General features: G+C 41.1%; 1 protein-coding gene and 1 long non-coding RNA gene across 3 annotated transcripts in view; both read right to left on the bottom strand.

The window, feature by feature from the left end:
- Nucleotides 1–23,718, bottom strand: part of LOC6620232 (dnaJ homolog subfamily C member 16) — a 222,929-nt gene that overhangs the window by 33,270 nt on the left and 165,941 nt on the right. For both annotated transcript variants that reach the window (XM_032719507.1, XM_032719506.1), the window contains exon 10: nucleotides 20,770–21,152. In XM_032719507.1, the coding sequence (XP_032575398.1) occupies nucleotides 20,770–21,152 (383 nt within the window). The remainder of the gene's footprint in view (nucleotides 1–20,769; nucleotides 21,153–23,718) is intronic.
- Nucleotides 6,905–8,521, bottom strand: LOC116801249. The gene is made up of 2 exons (XR_004361881.1): nucleotides 8,242–8,521; nucleotides 6,905–7,576 (listed from the first exon to the last, which is right to left on the bottom strand). It is a non-coding gene; the product is annotated as an uncharacterized LOC116801249 (long non-coding RNA).

The raw sequence follows: 23,718 nt of genomic DNA on the forward strand, positions 1-23,718 counted from the left end.
CAGAAACACACTTTCTGGAATTGTTACAAGACATAGATCCAACAGTCGACCAAGAGAGTTTCGAATATAATTAACTTGTGCCAACGATAAGTCGAGCAAGTCGTCAATAAATTCATGTTGTGCTAAAGGGAGAAGGATATTCGAATTTTCTTCTGGGGACCACGTTGTGCCAGGTATATTAAAATCACCTAGAACTACCAATTGGTCCCTGTTAGACAGTTTATTTAAGATGGATTGGATAGCGGACAGATGATTCTGATATTCTGAGAATTCAGAAGACGGTGGCAAATACGAGCACGTAATGTAAACTGATCTGTCGGAAAATGACAGCTTTACGCATAAGAATTCAGAGTTACGGGACTCGTCAAAAAGTAACTCATTCCGAAGCGAGGGTAGATCTAACCGCAATTAAGACTCCACCTCCACGTCTGGAGGGACGGTCAAACCTATATATAGTGCACATACCTGGGAAGACTTCGGAGTTAAGTATCTCCGGCTTTAACCAAGTCTCTGTGAGCACTATAATATGGGATGCAAATGAAAGACTATCACAATACAATTTGATTAATTTGCTACGCAAGCCTCTAACATTTTGATAGGAGATAGTAAGTTTTGCAGTTAGTTTTTTGAAGAGGAGGAAGATGAAGAGGCGGATGTTGCAGTGGTCTGGCCACGTGAGGGAAGTTTTATTCCCACCGGCACCTTTTTCTTATTTTTGATCTTAGCTTCGAACTCTTTTACCACCATACTATCCGGCCAAAAACCACCCGAACATATGGTCGAAAAGAGCTCGTTTGGGACAGTTATCTTGAAAGATGATATGTCCCTAGCGTAAGAGAAGTTAAATTTTTCCACTTTTATATTATCGGCTTTTGTTTTGTCTTGTATATAAGACAATACATCCGACGATGTTTGATCAGGGGAAAGCCGAGAAACAAAAATTAGTTTCTTTAGTGGAACCACCCCGAGGGGTTTTGGCCCTGCAGATTGTATTTCTGAAGTGCCAACTTGTGCCGGTAGTCCGGACTCAATGTTCCCTTGTGGTGGTAAACTAATCGAGACAGGTGGAATCACTGGTTGAGAAACCAGTGCAGACAATTCAGAATTTTTAGCAATCACAGGGTGGGATCCATCCACAACTGATTGATCGAATTGCTCCGAATCTTTTTTAGCTGCCGATCTTAGCAGCATATGTGGATTTGCTGCGATTGACAGCTGATCAGTTGTGGAGTCCTGTAACGTAATAAACGTAACTCTAAATACCCTTCTTCTGCCTTTTACATAATTTTCAACGAATCTAGTCTACCCTATTATTCTACGCGGAACGGGTATACAAGAAAGAATGCTGTAGTCGAGGGTTCGTCCATTCTCAGATACCAGTTACTCAGGTGGTGGAAAAGCGAACTCGTAATTTCATCATTTTTCAGGGATATCGATGGATGTTGGGGAATAAAATGAGAAAGTTTTTTGGCATATCGATTGAAATCTACAAGGCTAATAAAAGTATGAAAAAAGATCATCATCTTTTTTTTCAAAAGCGTGGGCGTGGCATTTTTGGGCGGCTCGTAGGCGTAAGAGTGGGCGTAACAAGAAGTTTTTTGCCAAATCGATAGAAAGTTACAAAAATCCAAAAATATTAGAGCAATATTTTAAAAGTGTGAGCGTGGCAGTTTTGTGCAGAATGTGGGCGGTAGAGTGCGCACGGCAGCATCAGAAAGCGAAGGGGTCTAGGTCTTTGAAATCTATATCCTTAATCTCAAATTTATAACTCCTGTAGTTCTTGAGATCGTTGTGTTTTTATGGAGAGCCGGACATGGACAGATCGTGACCTGATTAAATTGATATATTCTTTATAGGGTTGGAAACATTTCCTTCTGTTACACACGTTTTAGGGAATTTAGTATACCCTTTTGGGTGTTTAAGAACTAGAAAAACAGACCAGTAGAATATGGTGTAAACTAAGATTAAGCAATAAGCCATCAAATATAGCCTTAGTTTAAAGGACATTGAGTGCTACATTACCAGAAGTGCTACGTTGATTTTATATGCTTTTTGAACTCCCTTTAAATTTAACCAAGTTTGAATTTAAAGATTAATTTTATTTTCTTGTTATACTAGATAAAGTAATTTACAAAACTAGACTAACTTAAATAGTACAGCGCTGGCTGCAGGGCTTATGGCTTTGGTGGCTTACAATTGTATTATATCTTCATCTAGAATTGAATATTTGGCTTAATCGTAAGTTAAGTTTTTTACCAATTTTGTTGTTATTCTTTTGTATGTTATCGGGGTCGCGGTTGCTGAGGTTTAGAGGGTTAGTGTTGTTAACCATGACTTATTTGGTTTGTAGGAGGGACGGATATGAGTTTAGTATATGGCTTTTTGAAATTACTGCAGTGTATAATGTTTTTTTTTTGTTTTATCGTAAGTTCAGCTTTAAGATGTCCTTTAATGACTGTGCTATTTATGTTTGGAGTAAAGATACTCGTAGTAGCCTATTTCTTGCTGATCCGTTTCCATTCATTCCTACATGTCCAGGAATCCACATTATTTTAATTTTAGGGGCATGTTGAGTTATTAGTGATCAAATTCAGTTTAGGTAAATATTTGAATTTTGAATTGAGTCTATTAATCATAGCGACTCGGAACAGACTGGTTCTGTGGTTTAAAATGATATTTGTGTGTTCGAACAGTTTTTGTCATGATTCTGAGATGATTCTTGATTTTGTGGCTTGTAATTATGAAGTTTGGCTATTTTTAGGCTAAGTTTAATTGTATGATCTATTTGGTGGTGGTTTCTTTTAAGATTTTTACGCTGTACAAACTTTTAAATTGGTGTGATTTTGGAAAAGGTTAGGTTTTGAGATAGTTTGTCTGTATTATTTCTATTTGGTTCATAGAGTAAGATATTAATTGGAGTAGAGGCTCCAAGGGCTAGACGGATTGCCGAGTTGTATGGTGTTTTTAATTAGCTTATAATGGTTTCGGGAGCATTGCCGTATAGAATCAGACTATATTTTAAATTTGCTATGACCGTTTCCTTCACGAGATTAATTAGTCTATATGTGTTGCTATTCAATTTAAGACTGTATAGGGATTAGTATTACGGATATGGGTGAGCTTTGGGGAATTCCATTCAATAGGAGTAATGTGTAAAATATATGCGGACGGGCAATTGCTTTCCTATTAATAAAAAGTTTTTTTATGTTGTGGATTATTTTTGGTATTGTTTTTTATTACTGCAGTTATGGGATTGCGGAGTGCACACCTACTCGATCGAAGGCTCTTGAAAAATCAAGAGTAAATTGATATGACAATCCAACATTTATACAAAAGGGAAAGGAATCCTGGGAACAAACTTTGAAATAAACTAAGTCTATCGCATGCAACCAAATGTTGTAATCTTCTTTACTGCTGCCATAATCCAGCATGTTATGGGCCCAGGACGCACGAAAAAATACAAAACGCATAAAAAGAGAAAGGGGGACGAAACAGTTATTTCTTGTGTACAGCGCAGTAACGAGTAAATTAGACAATGAGTTCTGTGGGAACCAGCAGCACGATGCTGAGCGAAGATCGATGGCCAACTCTCTCTATCTCTCGCGCTCGCGCTTTCGCTCTATGACTTTACTCTCTTGTTATACATAATTACTTCTTAGTTTAGTTTAGTTTTGACTTTGGCGATGGAAGCAAGCACACTGAAGTGAATAATAAATAAGTTGATAATCCGAATCGTGTGTTGTTTACTAAAGAACGGGTTGTTACATGTTCCGAAGTTCAAGAAGATGGATGATTCCAACTATGATACATGGAGCGTGCTGATGCGTAGGGTGTCATGTGTCATGACTTTTGGGTCTCAGCGTCCGTCAGGCCAGAGGATGAAGCCGGTCCGCCATTCAAGACGTGGAAAAGTCAAAAGGACAAGGCTATGCCTGGCTGTTTTTGCTCGTAAGTGCATTGCAAATTATATTTATCAATGATTGAATAACTGCAAAAGATATGTGGAGAGATCTAGAAAGCTACATCGACAAACGGGTACCGTACGCAAAATTACATTGTTTAAGCAGCTGTTAAACAAATGTCTAACAGAGGGAGAAAATGTTCAGATGCATGTGATGGAGTTTTCAGCTATAGTGAACACGCTATCTGAAATATTAATCTTACTGCAGGAGGAGCTGATTGTCATAATGTTATTGCAATTCTAGCAGGTTCCTACGAAAAATTTGTTGTTGCATTGCAGGCGCGGTAGCGATAAAAAATAGAGTTCTCAGGCCTTTGCGGCATATTCGGTAAGCAAAAAGGGTAGAAAGAACGAGAATAAAAAAACGACAGAGCGTCGTGATTTCATTTTTTAAATGCGGTGAACAAGGCCACTTAGCAGGATTGCACACAAAAAAAAAAAGAAACAGCGAATATCCAAATAACGGTGCCAAAACTGCAGGCAAAAGCGATGAATATGACAAAAAAAAAATAACCGTTCATTAGTTGGATTATTGTCAGGCCCAATGTTAAGCGACAAATTTTGGTGTATCGTGAGTGGCGCAACATCGCACATGTATGCGTGTATATAACCAATACAACGAGAGCATTGACTTAGCGGGAAAAATATACATGCAATATGGCCGCGGTACAGTGGGTCATTTGGGCATTTGGCCTGTATTTTTTACAAAAATTAATAACTCCTAAACCTCCGGAGATATTTGGATGAATTTTTTTTATGTGTTACACATGCCTCCAGGAACATTTTGGAAACGTGGGCGTGTCCCCAACTCCGCCCCAATTTTTTTTTTTGTATATTATATTTCTAAAATTAATTTTTAGTTTCAGTATTGTATAAAAATTCATAATCGCCTTCCTCTTCACAATCAGCAGAGTCTGAAGAATCGATATCAGGTTCAAATTCGCAGACTAACATTTTAATGACTTCTGGTTGAAGAGATAGTCGCTTATGTTTTCGAACGCGCCTCTTTAAATTTATTGATGATATTATGGGATCCGAAGCATACATTGCTCTGTGAAAGACATCTGCGAAACTACTAATGGTTTTTGCCTTGGCTGGGTTCAACAAAAGAATTTTAAGTATGGCTGCAAGATCCAGCAGTCTGCGCTGCAGCTAGCAGCTAGCATTGCAGCTTGAACCAAAAGACGTTCGTTGTGATTCTGCGTCTTCCGTCCCTCAAACTCTTTAAATAATATAACGTTTTCGGGCGTCCAGCTAATTTGCTTTCAATTTTATTTTTCTCTTTTACCTCAGGACTAGGTGTTCTTCTAAACACTTTGAATAAAATTTCGAAAATTGATTTATTTTTCGATTGCATTTTCTCCAATTTCGCCAAAAATTGGCTAAAGTGTAAATAGCGTTTTCCTTTTGACGAACAACCTTTTGCTTGCGCAACACTTCCAGCAGGGCAGCATTTGCAATCGAGATATAGCTCCCTAAAAAATGAAATTTCTCAAAAAACCGCAAAAAACACACATAGAGACTACCTGGTATGAGTTATGAATTGAACACACTACAACATGGATATAAACACTTACTGAACAAATTTTATCAAATTGTTGTAGCCCTCAAAGTTGAAATTTTTTTTTAAACAACACATGTTGACACCAATTGCTAAATGTACAAATTGTTCGAAATAAGCGCACACAATAAACAATATATTAACAGCAACACATAATAAAAACCTAAAGATTGATTATCCATTTAAAATTACACTCTTCTTCGTCTTCTTTTTAAATTTTTACACTTTGAAAGTTAAGCTAAATTTTGCGCGCAATGCAGTCACGTGGTTAGTCATGTATATTTATTAGCAATTATTTTAAATTGCTTTTCTCTGTGAATTTTTGCCCGGGAGTTGCTGAGTGTTGTGATAAAAATGGCATCATAATATTAAAAGTAAAAAAGGTTGATGGCTTGTTTCTGTACGAAACAAAGATCATGGAAAAGTTATACATCAGCAGGACATGTCCAGATTTATTTAAATGGCATGACCGGTATGGTCATTTAAATGTGAATGGTTTGCGGGAATTAAAGAATATAGAAATGTTACGAGGTTTGACATTTGATTCCACAGAGAAACTTTTGGATTGCATTGGATGCATGAAAAATAAATGTCATGTGCAGCCATTTGGGATATCGCAAACGAGAGCTGGTGAGCTCCTGGAGTTAGTGCATAGTGATGTCTGCGGACCCATGAATAGAGTATTAAACAGAGGCCATAAATACTTTATCACATACTTTACCAAATACTTTATGACCATGATTTGAGCCGTTATGTGCATGTGTATTTTATGAAGCATAGACGGAGAGCGGCAGGATATTTAAATAGCATGTGGCTAATGTTATATTATTATATATGTTATATATTATATATGTTCGATGAGACAGAGCAACTGGTAGTAGATCAAAATCATCAATACACCATGCAAAATCATGATGGATCACAGTAGTCAAGATGATACTGAAGTGGATGAGGCGTGAGTTACGGGTGCCTCCGTTGGATCGGGGGTCCTCCTTTCTCTACTCTTAGTTAGTTGCTGCCCAGGCACTTTAAATAAATCAACTGCTCGGTTTGGTGTCAAGATCAAGAATGATGAAAGCTTTATTCTTAATGTATACGCACGGGCAAGCAGCAGTGCTTTTGATCCCGTTAGTTCTAGATAGCGAGTCTAGACGAGGACGTCGCGATTACGCAGTGTGTATGTGTGTGTGTAGGTTCATGTTAATTTCAACGTCGAGAGCGTCGCCACCACGCAGTATGTGTGAATATGTGTGTGTGTGTGTGTGTTCATGCCGATTTCATCATCGGGTGCAACAGAGTTTCAGGTAGCGGGGGACGAGGCTATGCTGGCATGGTAGCTCGTGATCAATATATATATATACAGCGTTGGCACTTTGCTGATGTCGCCTACCGGGCGGGCTTCATAGGCGGAGGTGGTTGTTGAGGGGGGTTAATGCTGGGCATGGTAACTCCTCCCCCCCTAGTGTGGAGAGATGGCCATAACGAAGGGATAGCCGACTCGACAACGTGAGGTGTGTGGGTGGGTTGCTGGGTAAAAATCGTTTTCTGCCTTTTACAGGTTCGGAGACAGATCACAAGTATTAGTACTATGCTCAATGCAAGGTACGTAGCGGTAAAGTATTGTTGAGTTATGTAGTCCATTTTCCCGGTTGTTGCCAATGCCTCCAGGTGCAGTTTTTCGAGTGATGTTGTTGCTGTTGGTGGATTGTTCTACTTGCTCCCTAATTTGAGGAAGGCTGCCTCCACTTCTAAGTCCAAGTCTTCTTTTACTTTGGGTATTAAACGGAATTCTCTTTGGCATGTAGGTGTTTTTGATTTGTGTAGTCTGTGTGTTGTACTTAAAAATATGGTATATGTGTTATTGTGCTTATATACTTTTGTATACGTGTACCTATATGTTGTGTATATGTTTAGTGTAATAATGTTTTAGCTTAAATAATAAGGTGTAATTAAGTAATTGTAATCTTATATATAGATAATCTTAAAATGTAGTGTGTATTTATAATATGAATCCGTTTGTTTCTTTCTAAGTAAGTGTTGGCTCCAATGTTTGACTGTAATATATTATGTACATTAGTAAGTATAAAAAATGTATATTCAGTTTGTATAAGTAAATGAACACATGGCAGTAACACAATCCGAAGTAGTAAGTTGAGTGTATTTGTAATTTGACAAATGTTTCTCAATTGGGAACATTCGCGAACAAGTATATGGCTTTTAAGGAAAGGTTCAACCTGACACACATAGTGATTTTATTACTGATTTATTGTTTAATTTCTTTCAATGTTGTGGTCCCGGTGCCTTTTCAGCGATTGATGTACACATATTCGGCCACAACATTGAACTAGATTTATTTGTTTTGCTTATTTATGTATGGTCCCGGTGTCTCATCAGCGATTGATGTACACATATTTGGCCATAGCACTGAATGATGTTAACTTTTTATGTATGTGATCCCGGTGCCCTTTCAGCGATTGATGTGCACATATTCGGTCACTTTGAATGTAAAGACTTTTTTTTTATGTGTGATCCCGGTGCCCTTTCAGCGATTGATGTGCACATATTCGGTCACAATAGTTTGTAATTATACTGTATGTCACTGTTGAACTTGTTTGTGTGAAGTTTTTTTCTTTTCTTCTCTTTTTTTGAGAACCATATATTTACACTTGGCTCCTCAAACTTGTGTTTTTTTTTTTCTGCCACTTGTTCACTTACTTACCCGTTTACAGAAGTGGAACGAAGAACGTGAAAGGCGTTGTTAATCCTTTTAGTTCTAGTCCGGCTGCGCCAGTTACGGGTGCCTCCGTTGGATCGGGGGTCCTCCTTTCTCTACTCTTAGTTAGTTGCTGCCCAGGCACTTTAAATAAATCAACTGCTCGGTTTGGTGTCAAGATCAAGAATGATGAAAGCTTTATTCTTAATGTATACGCACGGGCAAGCAGCAGTGCTTTTGATCCCGTTAGTTCTAGATAGCGAGTCTAGACGAGGACGTCGGGATTACGCAGTGTGTATGTGTGTGTGTAGGTTCATGTTAATTTCAACGTCGAGAGCGTCGCCACCACGCAGTATGTGTGAATATGTGTGTGTGTGTGTGTTCATGCCGATTTCATCATCGGGTGCAACAGAGTTTCAGGTAGCGGGGGACGAGGCTATGCTGGCATGGTAGCTCGTGATCAATATATATATATACAGCGTTGGCACTTTGCTGATGTCGCCTACCGGGCGGGCTTCATAGGCGGAGGTGGTTGTTGAGGGGGGTTAATGCTGGGCATGGTAACTCGTGCGACGGCGACCAATAGCAGAGTGAAGCGACGAAACGAGAACCAGGCAGACGAAGATTGTTAGAACGGGACTGCGGGGACGGCCAAAAAAGCGGTATAATCTTCTAAATGCGATGTTCAACGGTGGTCAAGGCATAAGGTAAAGCATAAGGTTGAGATTAAGCATTCAGATTCTAGACACATAGACGAAGCGCAAGTTTGTTGACCCATGCAGCCACGCCAACTCTAAAGCCCACAAAAGTATTTTAATATTTGTCATATTTTTATTATTCATAAAAATGTCTATCCTTTTTGCCACACCCACAAATTACACAAAACTGTGGCATTTCCATAACAGTTCAAACGTCTATATGTGTTGTGAATTAAATTTATGTTATTGTTATGAAATTTAAATATTGAATTTTAAATTTTAATTGACTGTTCGTGTTATATTATTGATCAATAAAGATTGATTGAGTTGCAATTTATATTCTATTATGTGCATTTCGTTCCACTTTTGTGCATCATCGGGACTCTGTCGCTTCATTTAAACTGGAATTCGCTGCGTTAGCTTCACAGCCCTCTGGAGCTTGTTGTTGTTGCACCACTCCACTTTGCTACCCGATACCGGCGCATGCATTGCTGTGGCAATTTTTTGCCTTTTATATATCTCTTTCACTTTGCTGTGGCAGTTTTTGTCTTTGTATATTTGTTTGCTTTAGTGGGCCCGCTCCCCGCAGGCCCTTCGTCTTATTGTTAGTTAGCTGGGCAGCGGCTCTGCTCACCGAGTCTTCATCCAGTGCCTTCAAAGCGGCTACTCAGCCCCGGCGACCCCCTCGCCGTACTGTTTGGGTGCAGTATTCCCATACACAGCCCCCCGAAAAATTTCGAAAAGTACACCAACGACTCAGAGTCCAAAAGCGACGGCACTAGCGACTCAGAGCGACGACTCGACAGAAAACTCTGTACGTAAAAGTATCCCAGCTAACGCATTTATTTCATATAAAATGTCTCTCGAAACAGAACAGATTAAAACTATCATAAGGGCGTTACAACAACAAACCCCAGAAAGTCAATACAACGCTGTTTCTGTTTATAGAGGTACATTGTAAGCACTCTTCTTGACAATTACCAAGAAAGTGGTGCTTAATTCGCAATCGTATTAGTATCCCAGTGCCTCCATGGGCCTTGACATCCGGGTGATTTGTAAAGTTTTTATATTAATTTATTTATTAAGGCATACGGGGAAGTCTTGAAGCCCCTTTGTGTCCTTCTTATCTATTAATTCAGCCCATTTGGGCTCGCCGGCTAACTATAGTTAGCTTTTTCAAAATTTACAGTAATTTCTACAATTACATAACAATCACATATAACAAATAGGATTTATGATAAGCGTCAGCTTCTGCGGACCCTTGTCAAAGGAGATCGGGTAATGAGATCCCTCGGTTGCCTTCTATTGAGCCTCCTTGGTGGGCGAGATCTGTTTAGAGCGCTGGCCAGTCGATTTCTGTGGCGCTCCAGCCTGTCATGTTATCTGCTCGAGTGCTTGTTTATTTCGTCAAATACCGTTGCTAATTTCAGGTCTCTGTGCAAAGTGGTGTTTCGAACAAACCACTCGCAGCCGGTGATGAGTCTTGCTACCTTATTTTGAATAGCCTGGATTCTTTTGATTTGGCTATCGCATGCCAAGCCCCAGATCTGGCACCCATACTTCCAGTTTGGTGCTAAGATCTGTTTGTAAATTGTCAGCTTGTCGCTATCCAGCGACAATTTACTGCGCGAACAAAGTAGCCAGTAGTGCTTCGCCACCTTAGCACGTAGGCGCGTTCTGATGTCGGTCACATGCTTGGAAAATGTGAGTCTTCGATCCAGAAGCACTCCAAGGTACTTTGCTGCGTTCGGCTGTGGTACGAGGGCTTCCTTGATGTAGACGGGCGGTGGCGTTCTCCGCTTTAAAGAAAAGCAGACGTTGTTGGATTTAGTGCTATTGATGCCAATGTTCCAACGTCTTGCCCATTCCGAGAACCGGTATGCAAAGTCCTGGATACCATCGGCTGCGTCGTGCTCGCATCGGGACCTGTAGGTGACGCACACGTCATCGGCAAATGTGGCCAGCATAGATTTCCTGTAAAGGCTTACATCCGGCTGCGGCATGTCGTAGCTATACAGGCAGTAGAGCAGGGGGCCGAGGACACTACCTTGTGGAACACCAGCTGCCACGTTGTGCTCGGTGGAAATTGCTGAATGAAAGCGCACAGCGAACCTCCTTCCTTCCAGGTACGATTTTAGCAACCCACAATATGGAGCAGGCAGCGTCTGCTTGATTTTTAGTTGAAGTCCAATGTGCCACACTCGATCAAACGCTTCTCGAATGTCCAAGAAGAGGCTGTTACAATATTCCTTACTGTCGTAGGCAGTCAGAATTTGCTCGACGACTCGATGGAGCTGCTCGACAGTACAGTGGCCAGCACGAAAACCGAACTGCCGCTCAGGGGTAATCCCCTGGGCTTCCATAATCCTTACAATCCGGACAGCAATCAGTCTCTCAAATACCTTCGAAATTGAAGGGAGGAGACTGATCGGCCGGTAGGAGGCGGGCTCCCTTTCCGGCTTGCCAGGTTTGTGGATCATGGAGATTATCCCGAGCTTCCACTGATAAGGGAAGTATTGCAACCTCACAATAGCGTTGAAAACCAACGTTATGTAGAGGATCGCTTGTCTGGGCAGGGCCTTCAATGTGGCGTTGCAGATGACGTCATGTCCTGGTGCTTTGTTGTTACTCTGGCGCACAATGATTTCGGATACCTCGCAGGGTTCAAACGGCGTGATTGGTATATCCATTTGAAGCGCTTGGTTCAGCTGGTCCTGAGTTTCTTCAACCTGTTGCAGGCTGGCAAGCTTGAATGGTTGAAATCGCTCGGCGAGGTGCGCAGCGAATACCTCCGCTTGTCCTAAGTCGGTCCGACACCATGTCCCGTTGCTATCGACTAGAGGCGCCTTCCTCGTGCAACGCATTTTGATTGCGCGCGTGGCCTTCCACAGAGAATGCGTCGCTTCGCTTTCGACTCCAGTATTGGCAAGCCTTTCGTCGAACAATGCGGCTTTGTGCAGCACCAACGCGCATCGGAGCTTACTCAGCGCTCGATTCCATTCCGTTTTGTCCAACGGGTGACGAGACCTCATCCACCTAGTGCGTAAGCGCCTCTTCTCAGCTATAAGCATCAGGATCTCCCTGGGTATTGGGATTCGATCTGCCGCGGGCTGCCGAGATATTCTGCGAGTTGCCAATCTAGCTGCTGCCTTGATATTGTTGGTGAGCAGTTCGATAGCATCATCAACGTCCTGTCCAGAGTTTAAGGCAGTGTTGAGGGGCAGTGTGGACTCCAGTTGCGATTGGAATACCTCCATGTTAGTACGCTTAGTGATAAGCCGCTCCATCTTAGGGTAGGATATTGCCCCCGCGTCCAGCGTTATTACCAGAGGCAGGTGGTCGGAGCTAAGCTCAACAACCGCACTAATGTTAGCGTGGATGCCCAGCACACCCTTTGTCAGTGCAAAATCGATGTACCCTGGTGAGCCTCTACTGCCGTACGGGTATCTTGTTGGTCCTCCAGTTGCTAGCGAGTCCACCTCCGAATTTAGGACGAGATTCGCTAATGCAATGCCTCTTTGGTTGCTCCTACCCGCACCCCAGAGCCAGTGGGACGCGTTCCAATCGCGTGCAACAATGAACTTCGTCTGGTACTCTTCCAAAATGTCCTTAAACTCGTCCGTAGTCCATGCAAATCTCGGTGGGCAGTAGACCGCTCCAAAGCTTATAGACCCAAGTGCCGTTTCAATAACCGCCGGCGCAAGTTGCACCGTGGCAGTGGCTATTGGTGTTAGCGGAAAGTGGGCAAGGCTAGATTTAATTAAGACAGCTGCTCCGCCTTTGGCGTTGCCACCTCTCGGATCATTGGCAGTGTAGGCTACAAATCCGAATAGCTTAGGCGTCTCTGCCCCCTTGCAGTGTGTCTCGCTGAGCAGTAATACATCGATTTCGTGACGTCCCACGAAGCACCTTACTTCAGGCAACTTCGTGGATACGCCGTCGGCGTTCCACACTAGGATGTGCAGCGGCATCATTGTGGCGCTTGAAGCGCTTGGAGAGCAGTGTGAAGATTGATAATCTGCCCCTGCTGCTGTGACTGTTGTTGCTGTTGCTTCATCATCATCATCATTAATTCCATCTGCTTCTCTTGAATCGAGCGCAGAGAATTAATGTTTTCATTAAGCGTCTGCAGGATAGCTTCAATGCTGCTGCTAGCATCCGTCGAGCGCTGAAGTGTACCCCTAGACGCCCTTGTCTGGCTGCGGCTCCTTTGACGACTGGGACTTCCATCATTGGGCTGTTGCTGTTGCTTCTGTTGTTGGCTCAGTGGTTGCTTGTGGTGAACGGACCCTCTAGCCACATCTGCATAAGATATTCCGCCTCGAGAAGAGGGGATCTCCTTAGCTCCAGCTAAGCCCCGTGAAGGTGGCCGCTCGCTTACTTCTGTACTTCCAGCCACTCCACTTCTGGGTCTGGATCGCTGCAGGAACGCTTGTAGCTTGCTGCAACCTTTATAGTTTGCAGGATGCTGACCGCCACAGTTGTAGCAAGTGCACAGCTCGATGCGTGGCCTAGTACAGTCCTTGGCTGGGTTGTTCGCCAGCACATTTCACACAAATGTGGGCCTTACGGCAGTATTTGGCTGTGTGGCCAAACTGCTGACAACGATGGCACTGGACAATAGCATTACGCTTGCGGAGTGGCTCAATAAGTGCCTTTACCGCCTGGATCTCCTTATTGTTTGCCGCAGCAGCAATATTTAGGAAGAACATGTTGACTGGCGACGCTTTTGAGGTACCTGTTTCGTTTCGCCTAAGCGGTGTGTGTATATCAAGAACCTTGTGCCCGATCTTTTTCAGCTCATCCTTGATTTGGTGATGTTGCGTACTATGGTGCAGGCCTTTCACGCATACCCTGTAAGGCCTGTCCTCTTTAAGCTGGTAGCAGTGGAACTCGTACTCTTCGATCTCGAGTCAGTTCACTATGGTGCGAAATGTATTAGCGTCAGCCGCGTAAAGCCTTAGGACACCGCTTATTGACGCCCTAGCCTCAACCTTTTCTAGGTCTACTATGCTTTCGATGCTCTGCATCATCAGGCATACGTCGTCCACTCCCTCCATTACTATAGGATGTGGTTTGGACTGCGCCTTTTTGACTGAGCTAGTGGTACCAGCGGAGGCTGCATCCCGCTTAGCGGGAGCAATTGCAGCTTGATGACTGGTACTGGGCTGGTCATACAGATCGCCAATTTCATTGGCTACTTGTTTGTCGGCTGTGAGATGCGCAAGTAAACCAAATCGGTTTGAATTGCCGCCATATCTAGGTTCTGTACTCGAAGGGTTTTCCCCATGTGTGCCGATGCTTGATTTCGATTTTTTCCTTTCAGTCTCCGGAGAAGCACGAGATTTTCGCTTTATTTTTTGAAAGCGCTGCGGGGCAGCACATTGGGGGCTCGAGAGAAAAGCAGTATCCAATGGTTCATCAGCCGCAGCGGTTTCATTTAAATAGTTCATATTGAAGTGTGCACGAAATCACCAGGGTTCTAGCCAAAACTTGAACCCTGGGATAGAAAAGCTTTAAGCTCGCAAACAGCTGTTTGTGCGATCGCGTGGCAGCTGGGCAACGCTGCAGCGGAGCCGCAGTTTGAGTAACTTAACTTTGTATTTTTGAATGAAAATGTTTTCGTTTCACTATTATTTCACTGTTAGTGACTTGGGGGGTCACTATTTTCGATATGTATTCTGGTCTTGTCCATAAGTTTATTACCGCGAAAACTAATTTCACTTTAACCACTATGTCAGGTGCGTATTGTTAGACACGAACCTTTTTCTCATCTTGATTTGTAAAGTAAAATTTATATGCTGGTATTTGGAAGTTGTACTTTTCGGTAAGGTGAGTCTCTGAGAGTAACATAATGTTTGTTTAGGCGACTCTTGAGTTCGACTTTAAAGAGTGGCTGCGGCTCTTTGTTCCTGTTGAGAATGTTTATCACCGTTTTGGCGTTGAAGTTCTTCTCCTTTAGTGCCGCGATAATTTCGGATGCTGTCACTGATGACTCTATTCCTTTAATGACAACCTGCAATCATTTGGCACTTTTCAGCTGGTAGGTATAGTAACTCTTCCCAGCTTCGTCCAGGTACTTCGTCACTGATAGGTGGCTAGACTCATCCTCAGTCTGCACTTTAGTTTCTTGTATGTTACCCATAGTAAGAGGGATAACATGGTACTTGTTTTCTCCGATAATTGCAGCTAGTTTGTTAATTTGATATTGTCTCACGTATATATATCTTTATATCTTTATAAATCTACTGCTCTTTATCTTCTACTCTTTATCTTCTACTGCCCCTGCTCCTGCACGTCGCAGTCCTGCACTTGAGTCATTGGAGTCGTTGTCGCGATTTATTTTCGGCTGATTACCAGCCTGCTTGTGTCGTGGGCTTAGTTTTCGCTTTATTTGGATGTAGCGATCCAACCCTGTTTAACAAAGTTATTTGTTTTGTTTTGGTTTTTGTCCGCTTCCGCTTTCAAGAGTCGGTGTGAGTGCTCTTGCTCTCGTTGTTGTTGGTACAGCGGAATTGTACACCGCTGTCGGTTTTGAGCATAGAATTGATGTTGGTGCTGTTGCAGTTGTTGTTGCTAAAGCTACAGTTGCAGTAGATATCGTGATTGCTGTACTGGTAGCTAAAGAACTTGACACCGTTTGGAATGGGGAGAGCTTGAGAGAGACGCTCTCAGTGCTTTCGGGTTCATTTCGTGCAGTCATAAGCATTGGTGATCAAAACCGCGATCGTTTGCATTCTACAGGTGCTAGGTCATTGACCGGGTGGATGAATTAGCACTCGCGGGCGTCAGACACGACGGTGAAGTATGCATTGAAGTATGCAAAGATAGTCGGCGCTCGTCTTGCTCTTTTTGCCGCTGAGCGCGCAATTCGCGTTGGCTCATTTTAGAACGATCGATTTGTTCGTTGTCTATTTGTTTTTTAGTTTTACTTTATTATTCGACACACAGAAAATTTTATAGTATAGCAATTTAACATTGCCAATAGCGTCTATTTCGCTTTCGATTTATTTATTTATTTTATGTTATTAACTATTTACTTCACTAAATCAAGTAATTTTATACGGAGCTCGATGAAAACACGTCAATCTAAAATCTAAATCAAGAGAAAATGCTTTAGTTGAGTACCCGACTATTAGATACCCGTTACTCAGCTAGTGTGAATGCGAAAGCGAAATTTCATAATTTTTCTGGGATATCGATAGATATTGTGGATTAGAGTGGGCTGGTCAAATAGTTTTTTGGCACATCGATAAAAATGTACACGACTAATTATATAATAATATTATGAAAAAATATCCAACAATTTTTAAAATATGTTGGCGTGGCAGTTTTGGGCGGTTAGGCGTGACAAAAAGTTTTTCGGCACTTCGATAAAAATTTAGAAAGTTTATAAGAACATGAAAAAATAATAAAATATTTTGCAAATGTGTGGGTGTGGCAGTTTAGGTCGGTTTTTGGGCGTTAGAGTGAGCGTGGCAACATGGGTCAACAAACTTGCGCTTCGTCTATATCTCTAGAATCTGTATGCTGAATGTCATGACATGGCCAGATCGACTGGATATGGTCGGAAACGCTTCGTTCTGCCAGTTACATACTTTTCAACGAATCTAGTATACCCCTTTACTCTAAGAGTATCGGGTATAATTAAACATATTTTTCACATGCATCTCACCAAGCATAATCTTAATAACCAAAAAAAACGCATTTAATATACAACAAACACCCTCACCAATGATATTGATTTTAATGAAATTTAAGGTAATTATTACCTCAGAAATCATATAGATCATAGACGCAAAAACGCATAATTAAGATTCGAATTAAGAAAAGTCTAAAAGAAGCATTCAAGTCATCCATCCAACCCACTACCCCTCATACAAAATGTGGTACAATATAATACGTTTCTGCGGACTTAACCCAGTGAAACACATTCATGACATCTTAAGCCAAGAAAATAATGATTCATATTAGCCAAGCACGACATTTCTAACGCGCAGCCAGTAAACAAGGAGTACGGGAATAAGAACACGTAGTTAGCCGTTAGAGAAGCGGACGCGAATAATCAGTCAGTGTACACGCTTACTGCAAGCCGCAGTAACTGCAAGTACTGGCTCAGCCGAACAAGGAGGCGATCCACACGGAGAGGAGCCGGCGTGGTAAGAACGGACATTGGTCTTTGGTAGGCAATGATGGTTCTGGGAAGAGCGTTGGCCGAACATAACGGACGATACACCCTGCCCCATAACATCCTAAGCGACTAGGCGGGACAACGAAGGAATGGTACTTAGGATGGTCTGGTGGCAAGGCCGCAAGGTGTATCGTCCGTTTGGTCAAGCTTAAGTTCTTCCAAGAGGCACATTCGCCGACCAAGGACTCCACTGTCCCTTTTGACAACGCCAGGCGCTTGTCGTCTCTGCCAACGGACCCCGTGCAGACTTGAATAATACCTAGTATGTTATGGTGGTGGGGCCACAAGCTGTATCGTCCGTGAGGTTGAACCAAAGATCTTTACAGAAACACCTATGCGAACTAAAGACTGGTTTCCCCACTGGCAGTGATTTTTTTTTTTTTTTTTTTTTTTTTTTAACGCACGGGTCCCACGGCCACACCTCCCGCCCAACCGACCGAGGGGCGCTGCCGTGTATCGTACGGCTCGATTCGCGAGAAAATATAGACGCGATATAAAAAATAGAATAGGAACGAGGAAATGAATATAATGTTAAATAATAAATAAATATTAGTGTTAGTAGGATCTAATTATGTAATAGAAAAGATAATATCCATTGCTTTAATAGCGGCAGAGAGTCAAGATTACAGATAATAGGATAAAGTCTATTATAGTCAGAACATAAAACTCTGTAAGGGTCATGCAACTCATAATTAGATCTACAATGATTTAAGATAAGGGGTATATAGTTTCTAGTGACTCTACTTGGAACCGAGAAGTTAAGCCGACTAATCAAGTCGGGACTCTCAACATCCCCACGAATAAGCTTACAAATAAAGACTGTTCCAAGCATAGTTCTACGGTTAGCTAGGGATGGTAAATTAATTAAAAGTAGTCTACTGGAATAAGGAGGTAATATATGGTTTGCATCCCAATTTAGGCGCCGCAAGGCAAAAAGTAAGAACTTTTTTTGGACCGATTCAATGCGGTCCGAGTGGACTGCGTATTGTGGACTCCAAACAGGTGATCCGTACTCGAGAATCGGACGGACTAACGAAATAAATAAGGTTTTAGTCAAGTAAGGGTCTTCAAATTCCTTAGACCACCTTTTTATAAAACCAAGCACACCCCTGGCCTTATTGACAATAGATGAAATATGGTCAGAAAATTTTAGTTTTGGGTCCAGAAGAACACCAAGATCATCAACTCGTGTTATTCTGTCCAGAGGGCACCCACTTAGAGTGTAAGTCGTGCGTATTGGGTTGGCACGACAAAAGGTCATAACTTTACACTTGGAGCCATTTAAGTCTAATATGTTATCACGGCACCATATTTGAAATCGGTCTAAATCGGATTGTAAGTCCAAATGGCAAGAAGTGTCCTTGTACTGGAGGCATAATTTAACATCGTCTGCGTACATAAGTACACGCGAATGTTTTATTATTAAGGGGAGGTCGTTAATGAATAAGGTAAAAAGAAGCGGACCAAGATGGCTCCCTTGTGGGACACCGGATGTGACTCGGAGAATAGAAGATAACGAATTTTTAAAGAGAACTTGTTGTGTCCTGCCATTCAGATAGCTAGAAATCCAATTTAGAAGATCAACAGGGAAACCTATAAGATCTAGTTTTTTTATTAGAAGGTAATGATTAACAGAGTCAAATGCTTTACTGAAATCAGTGTAGATGACATCTGTTTGAAGATTATTTTTGAAACCCTCTATTACGAAAGAAGTTAGCTCCAAGAGGTTAGTGGTTGTAGATCTGCGTTTCATAAAACCGTGTTGACACGGTGATATGATTGATCTACAAAGGTGCTGCAAATCAGGAGTGATCACATTTTCAAACAGATTAGGGATAGGGATCACAAAGGAGTCCTTCCATATATGAGGGAATTGTGAAGATTCCAAAGATAAGGTAAACAGTTTCAGTAGAGGCTTGCACAAGGCTTCCGCACAGAATCTGAGCACACAGCCAGGGATTCCATCGGGACCTGGCGAATAGACCGGTTTAACAAGCTGAAGATCGTTAAGCAGTGAGCTTTCGTTTATAGTGGGGCAAAATATTAGATTCGACTTAGATACCGCATAAGAGTATGGCTGTTCGGAATGTGGTAAAGTTGAATATGTTGTTTGAAAAAACTTGGCGAATAGATCGGCTATTGCCTGATCCGATGTAACCATAGTGTTTTCAAAAAATAGCGAGGAAGGGTGAGAACCTCAACCTCGAACTGCTTTTCCTGATGCTCACTGACTGATCCTTCACTGTTCTTAAAATACCTGTTTACGTTTTTTATATGGAGATTGAATATGTACATATATACTGTATACTATATATAATATATCACTTACACTCGAATGGTCGAAAAAACTTTATTTAAAATTCAAATTAAAAACAAAAGGATATCAAAGTTAAATTTATAAAATTAATTTGACTTGAAATTAAAAAATATTCTCGAAAATGCCTATAAAAAAAAGAGCACAATCATAAAATTATTCACCTAAATTTTCCCCGTCCATCAGTCTAATTAAAATCATTAATATTGCTCTATTGTAACAATAGAGTACCTCATTACTCATTACAATCAAACACCTTACACCTTACTCTACCTTAATAGTAACAAGAGAGAATGGTATATTCGAGTTCCCTGACTATCAGATAGCCTTTACTGAGCTAGAAGATATGCGAACGAGAATTTTTATCATCTTCTGGGATATCGATAGATATTTGTGAATAAAATAAGACAAAATTTAAACATATTTTAAAACTGTGGGCGTGACCGTTTTGCACGGTTTGTGAGCGTTAGAGTGAGCGTTTTTTGGCATATCGATAGAAATCTACAAATCTTATACAAAAATCAAATTAAAACATTTTTAGAAGTGTGGGCGTGGCAGTATTGGGCTGGGGTAGGAAGTGTTAAATAGTTTGCTTAAATATCGGCGCCTACTGCACTTGAAAAATCAATGTTTCTGTGATGCACTGACAAATCGCAAGCTTCTAAGTCCTTTGAGATGACTACGTACAAATTTAATCCGCTATTAGCCTACAAAGGCATGTTTTTTTTTAAATTGCTTGCTAAAAAATAAAAACCTCATGCCCTATTCATTATACCCTATGTATAAAATAAGTGAAGTTCAATTCTAGAGTCGGCAAAACAAAACAAGCACCCCAGCACCGACACAGCACGGCAATGAGAAATTCCTATTATTCCCTGTATTAAAATACATGGGAGTAAAATAATAATAATACTAAATCATGTAAATCGCCCGATTTTTATAGCAAATAGGCAAAGCTGTATTAAACCATTTAAGAAGCTCCATATTTCCTATAAAAGAGTGTTTCACGTTTTAAACTATAATATTGTTAATACCCGGCACCGACCGTATCATAAAAGCAATCTGGAATTTGGTCTTAAATTATGAACTTAATCTGCTTATGTATATGGAAGTGTTATTGTAAATACTGACCTTAACTAAATATAAAAGCTATCAGCAACTTTTGTTTAAATTATAAATTGAACCTTCCTTGTATATGGAGCTTTTTAACTTAGTATCGTATGTATGTTAGCTGATATTCCAAACTAACGATTTCTTAATGTCTTTTAAACTGGTTAGTTTCCCGGCTTATTATCGCGTAAAAGATGTTATTCAAGCTTTTAAAAACTTACCTTTGTTCCCAAAGCAGACTCTGGGTGCTTTGCATGATACATACAAAAATATTTCCGGTGGCCATTGAGTGCCAGAACAGTACCAACGCAATTTCGGGGATTGACTTGCAAATGTCGATTTTTACTTAAGGATAAACGAAGAATTTCCGAAAACCACGGCAATCCTTTTTCAATTACCATATGCCCGAACAATAATGTTTTGGACTTCCTGTATGGCCAAACTGCCTTGTGAAAGTACGGAATAAGTTTATGCCGACTTTGACAATCATTGATAAGAAGTAAGGTTCTGAATCCGGGCTTAAGTAGGCGAACCATCCCATTATATTTTTCAGCTCTCAGTTCATATAATTTTAGTTCCGGAATAAAATTGATGTGGCGCTGATCTAAAATTGAGAATATGAGTTTTGTGTAAGAGCTCAGAAAAACTTGTAAAATAATCAGCCTTTATGACAGGTGGTTACTCAAAGGAGCACCAGCAGTTCCAAAAAAGGCTGTACTATTGCTGAAATAACCAGCATTACATTAACTACAATACAGATTAGTAAACTGCAACCAATGAGACTTCTCAAAATTTCAGAGCAAATTTATCAACACTACGACAAAGAAGGAACACAGTAACCCAATATTCAAGACAAGTTAATAATTTGAAAAAACAAAAAACAAAACAACATGCTATATTCGAGTTCCCCGACTATTAATACCCGTTACTCAGCTAGTGGAAATGTGATCTCGATATTGGTGAATAAAATAAGAAGAAATAAGAAAAAAGTTAAAATTGTTCAAAAATGTGGGCGTGGCAGTTTTGTGCGGTTTTTGTTTGTAAGGGTAGGCTTTCCAAAAGTTTTTTGGCAGATCGATAGATATTTACAAGACTAATAAAAATATCAAAAAAAAAATCACAACATTTCGCAAAAGTGTGGGCGTGGCAAAAAATTTACAAAACTTAACAATAATCAAGAGAGAATGCTTTAGTCGTGTTCCCCGTCTATCAGATACCCGTTTCTCAGCTGGTGTGAATGCGAAGAGGACACTTCATTATTTTTCTGGCGCATTGATAGATATTAGGGATTTAAATGAGAAAAAAATTAAAAATTGTGCCAACGTGTGGGCGTGACCGGTTTTACGGCTTTTGGGCGTTAAAGTGGGCGTGTAAAAAAGTGTTTTTGCAAATTAATAGAAATGTACAAGACTACTAAAATTATTATTATCTTTCGTGAACCTCCATAGTGAACAGACGTGTTTTCATCGAGCTCCGTATAAAATCACTTGATTTAGTGAAGTAAATAGTTAATAACATAAAATAAATAAATAAATCGAAAGCGAAAGAGACGCTATTGGCAATGTTAAATTGCTATACTATAAAATTTTCTGTGTGTCGAATAATAAAGTAAAACTAAAAAACAAATAGACAACGAACAAATCGATCGTTCTAAAATGAGCCAACGCGAATTGCGCGCTCAGCGGCAAAAAGAGCAAGACGAGCGCCGACTATCTTTGCATACTTCAATGCATACTTCACCGTCGTGTCTGACGCCCGCGAGTGCTAATTCATCCACCCGGTCAATGACCTAGCACCTGCAGAATGCAAACGATCGCGGTTTTGATCACCAATGCTTATGACTGCACAAAGCTCTCCCCATTCCAAACGGTGTCAAGTTCTTTAGCTACCAGTACAGCAATCACGATATCTACTGCAACTGTAGCTTTAGCAACAACAACTGCAACAGCACCAACATCAATTCTATGCTCAAAACCGACAGCGGTGTACAATTCCGCTGTACCAACAACAACGAGAGCAAGAGCACTCACACCGACTCTTGAAAGCGGAATCGGACAAAAACCAAAACAAAACAAATAACTTTGTTAAACAGGGTTGGATCGCTACATCCAAATAAAGCGAAAGCTAAGCCCACGACACAAGTAGGCTGGTAATCAGCCAAAAATAAATCGCGACAACGACTCCAATGACTCAAGATCAAAAAGGTTTGCACTATTGGATGACTACGAAGTGCAGGAGCAGGGGCAGAAGAAGATAAAGCCGCCACCAATATATATACGTGAGAAAACATCAAGTGCGCTGGTTAACAAACTAGCTGCAATTATCGGAGAAAACAAGTACCATGTTATCCCTCTTACTATGGGTAACATACAAGAAACTAAAGTGCAGACTGAGGATGAGTCTAGCCACCTATCAGTGACGAAGTACCTGGACGAAGCTGGGAAGAGTTACTATACCTACCAGCTGAAAAGTGCCAAATGATTGCACTAAAGGAGAAGAACTTCAACGCCAAAACGGTGATAAACATTATCAACAGGAACAAAGAGCCGCAGCCACTCTTTAAAGTCGAACTGGAGCCATCGAGTCAGAAAAACAACAAAAATGAAGTACATCCTATATATAAGCTACAGTATTTACTGCACCGAAGAATAAACGTAGAAGAGCCACACAAGCGCAGGCAACCTGTGCCGTGCACCAACTGTCAAGAATATGGCCACACCAAAGCGTACTGCACCATAAAATCCATCTGCGTCGTTTGCAGCGATGCACACAGTACTGTAAGCTGTCCTAAAGATAAAAACGACAGTTCAATTAAGTTATGCAGAAACTGTGGCGAAAAACACACAGCCAACTGGCGAGGATGCATTTTTTACTAGGAACTCAAGAGTCTCCTAAACAAACGTTATGTTACTCTCAGAGACTCACCTTACTGAAAAGTACAACTTCCAAATACCAGGATATAAATTTTACTTTACAAATCACCCGGATGGAAAGGCCAATGGAGGCACTGGGATACTAATACGATTGCGAATTAAGCACCACATTCTTGGTAATTGGCAAGAAGACTGCTTACAATGTACCTCTATAAACCTCCAATGCCATAACGGTGCTCTCACTCTGGCAGCTATCTATTGCCCACCTCGCTCCACAATCTGAGGAAAAATTCACAA

The sequence above is a fragment of the Drosophila sechellia genome, chromosome 3L, assembly GCF_004382195.2.
Source record: "Drosophila sechellia strain sech25 chromosome 3L, ASM438219v1, whole genome shotgun sequence".
Taxonomy (NCBI): domain Eukaryota; kingdom Metazoa; phylum Arthropoda; class Insecta; order Diptera; family Drosophilidae; genus Drosophila; species Drosophila sechellia.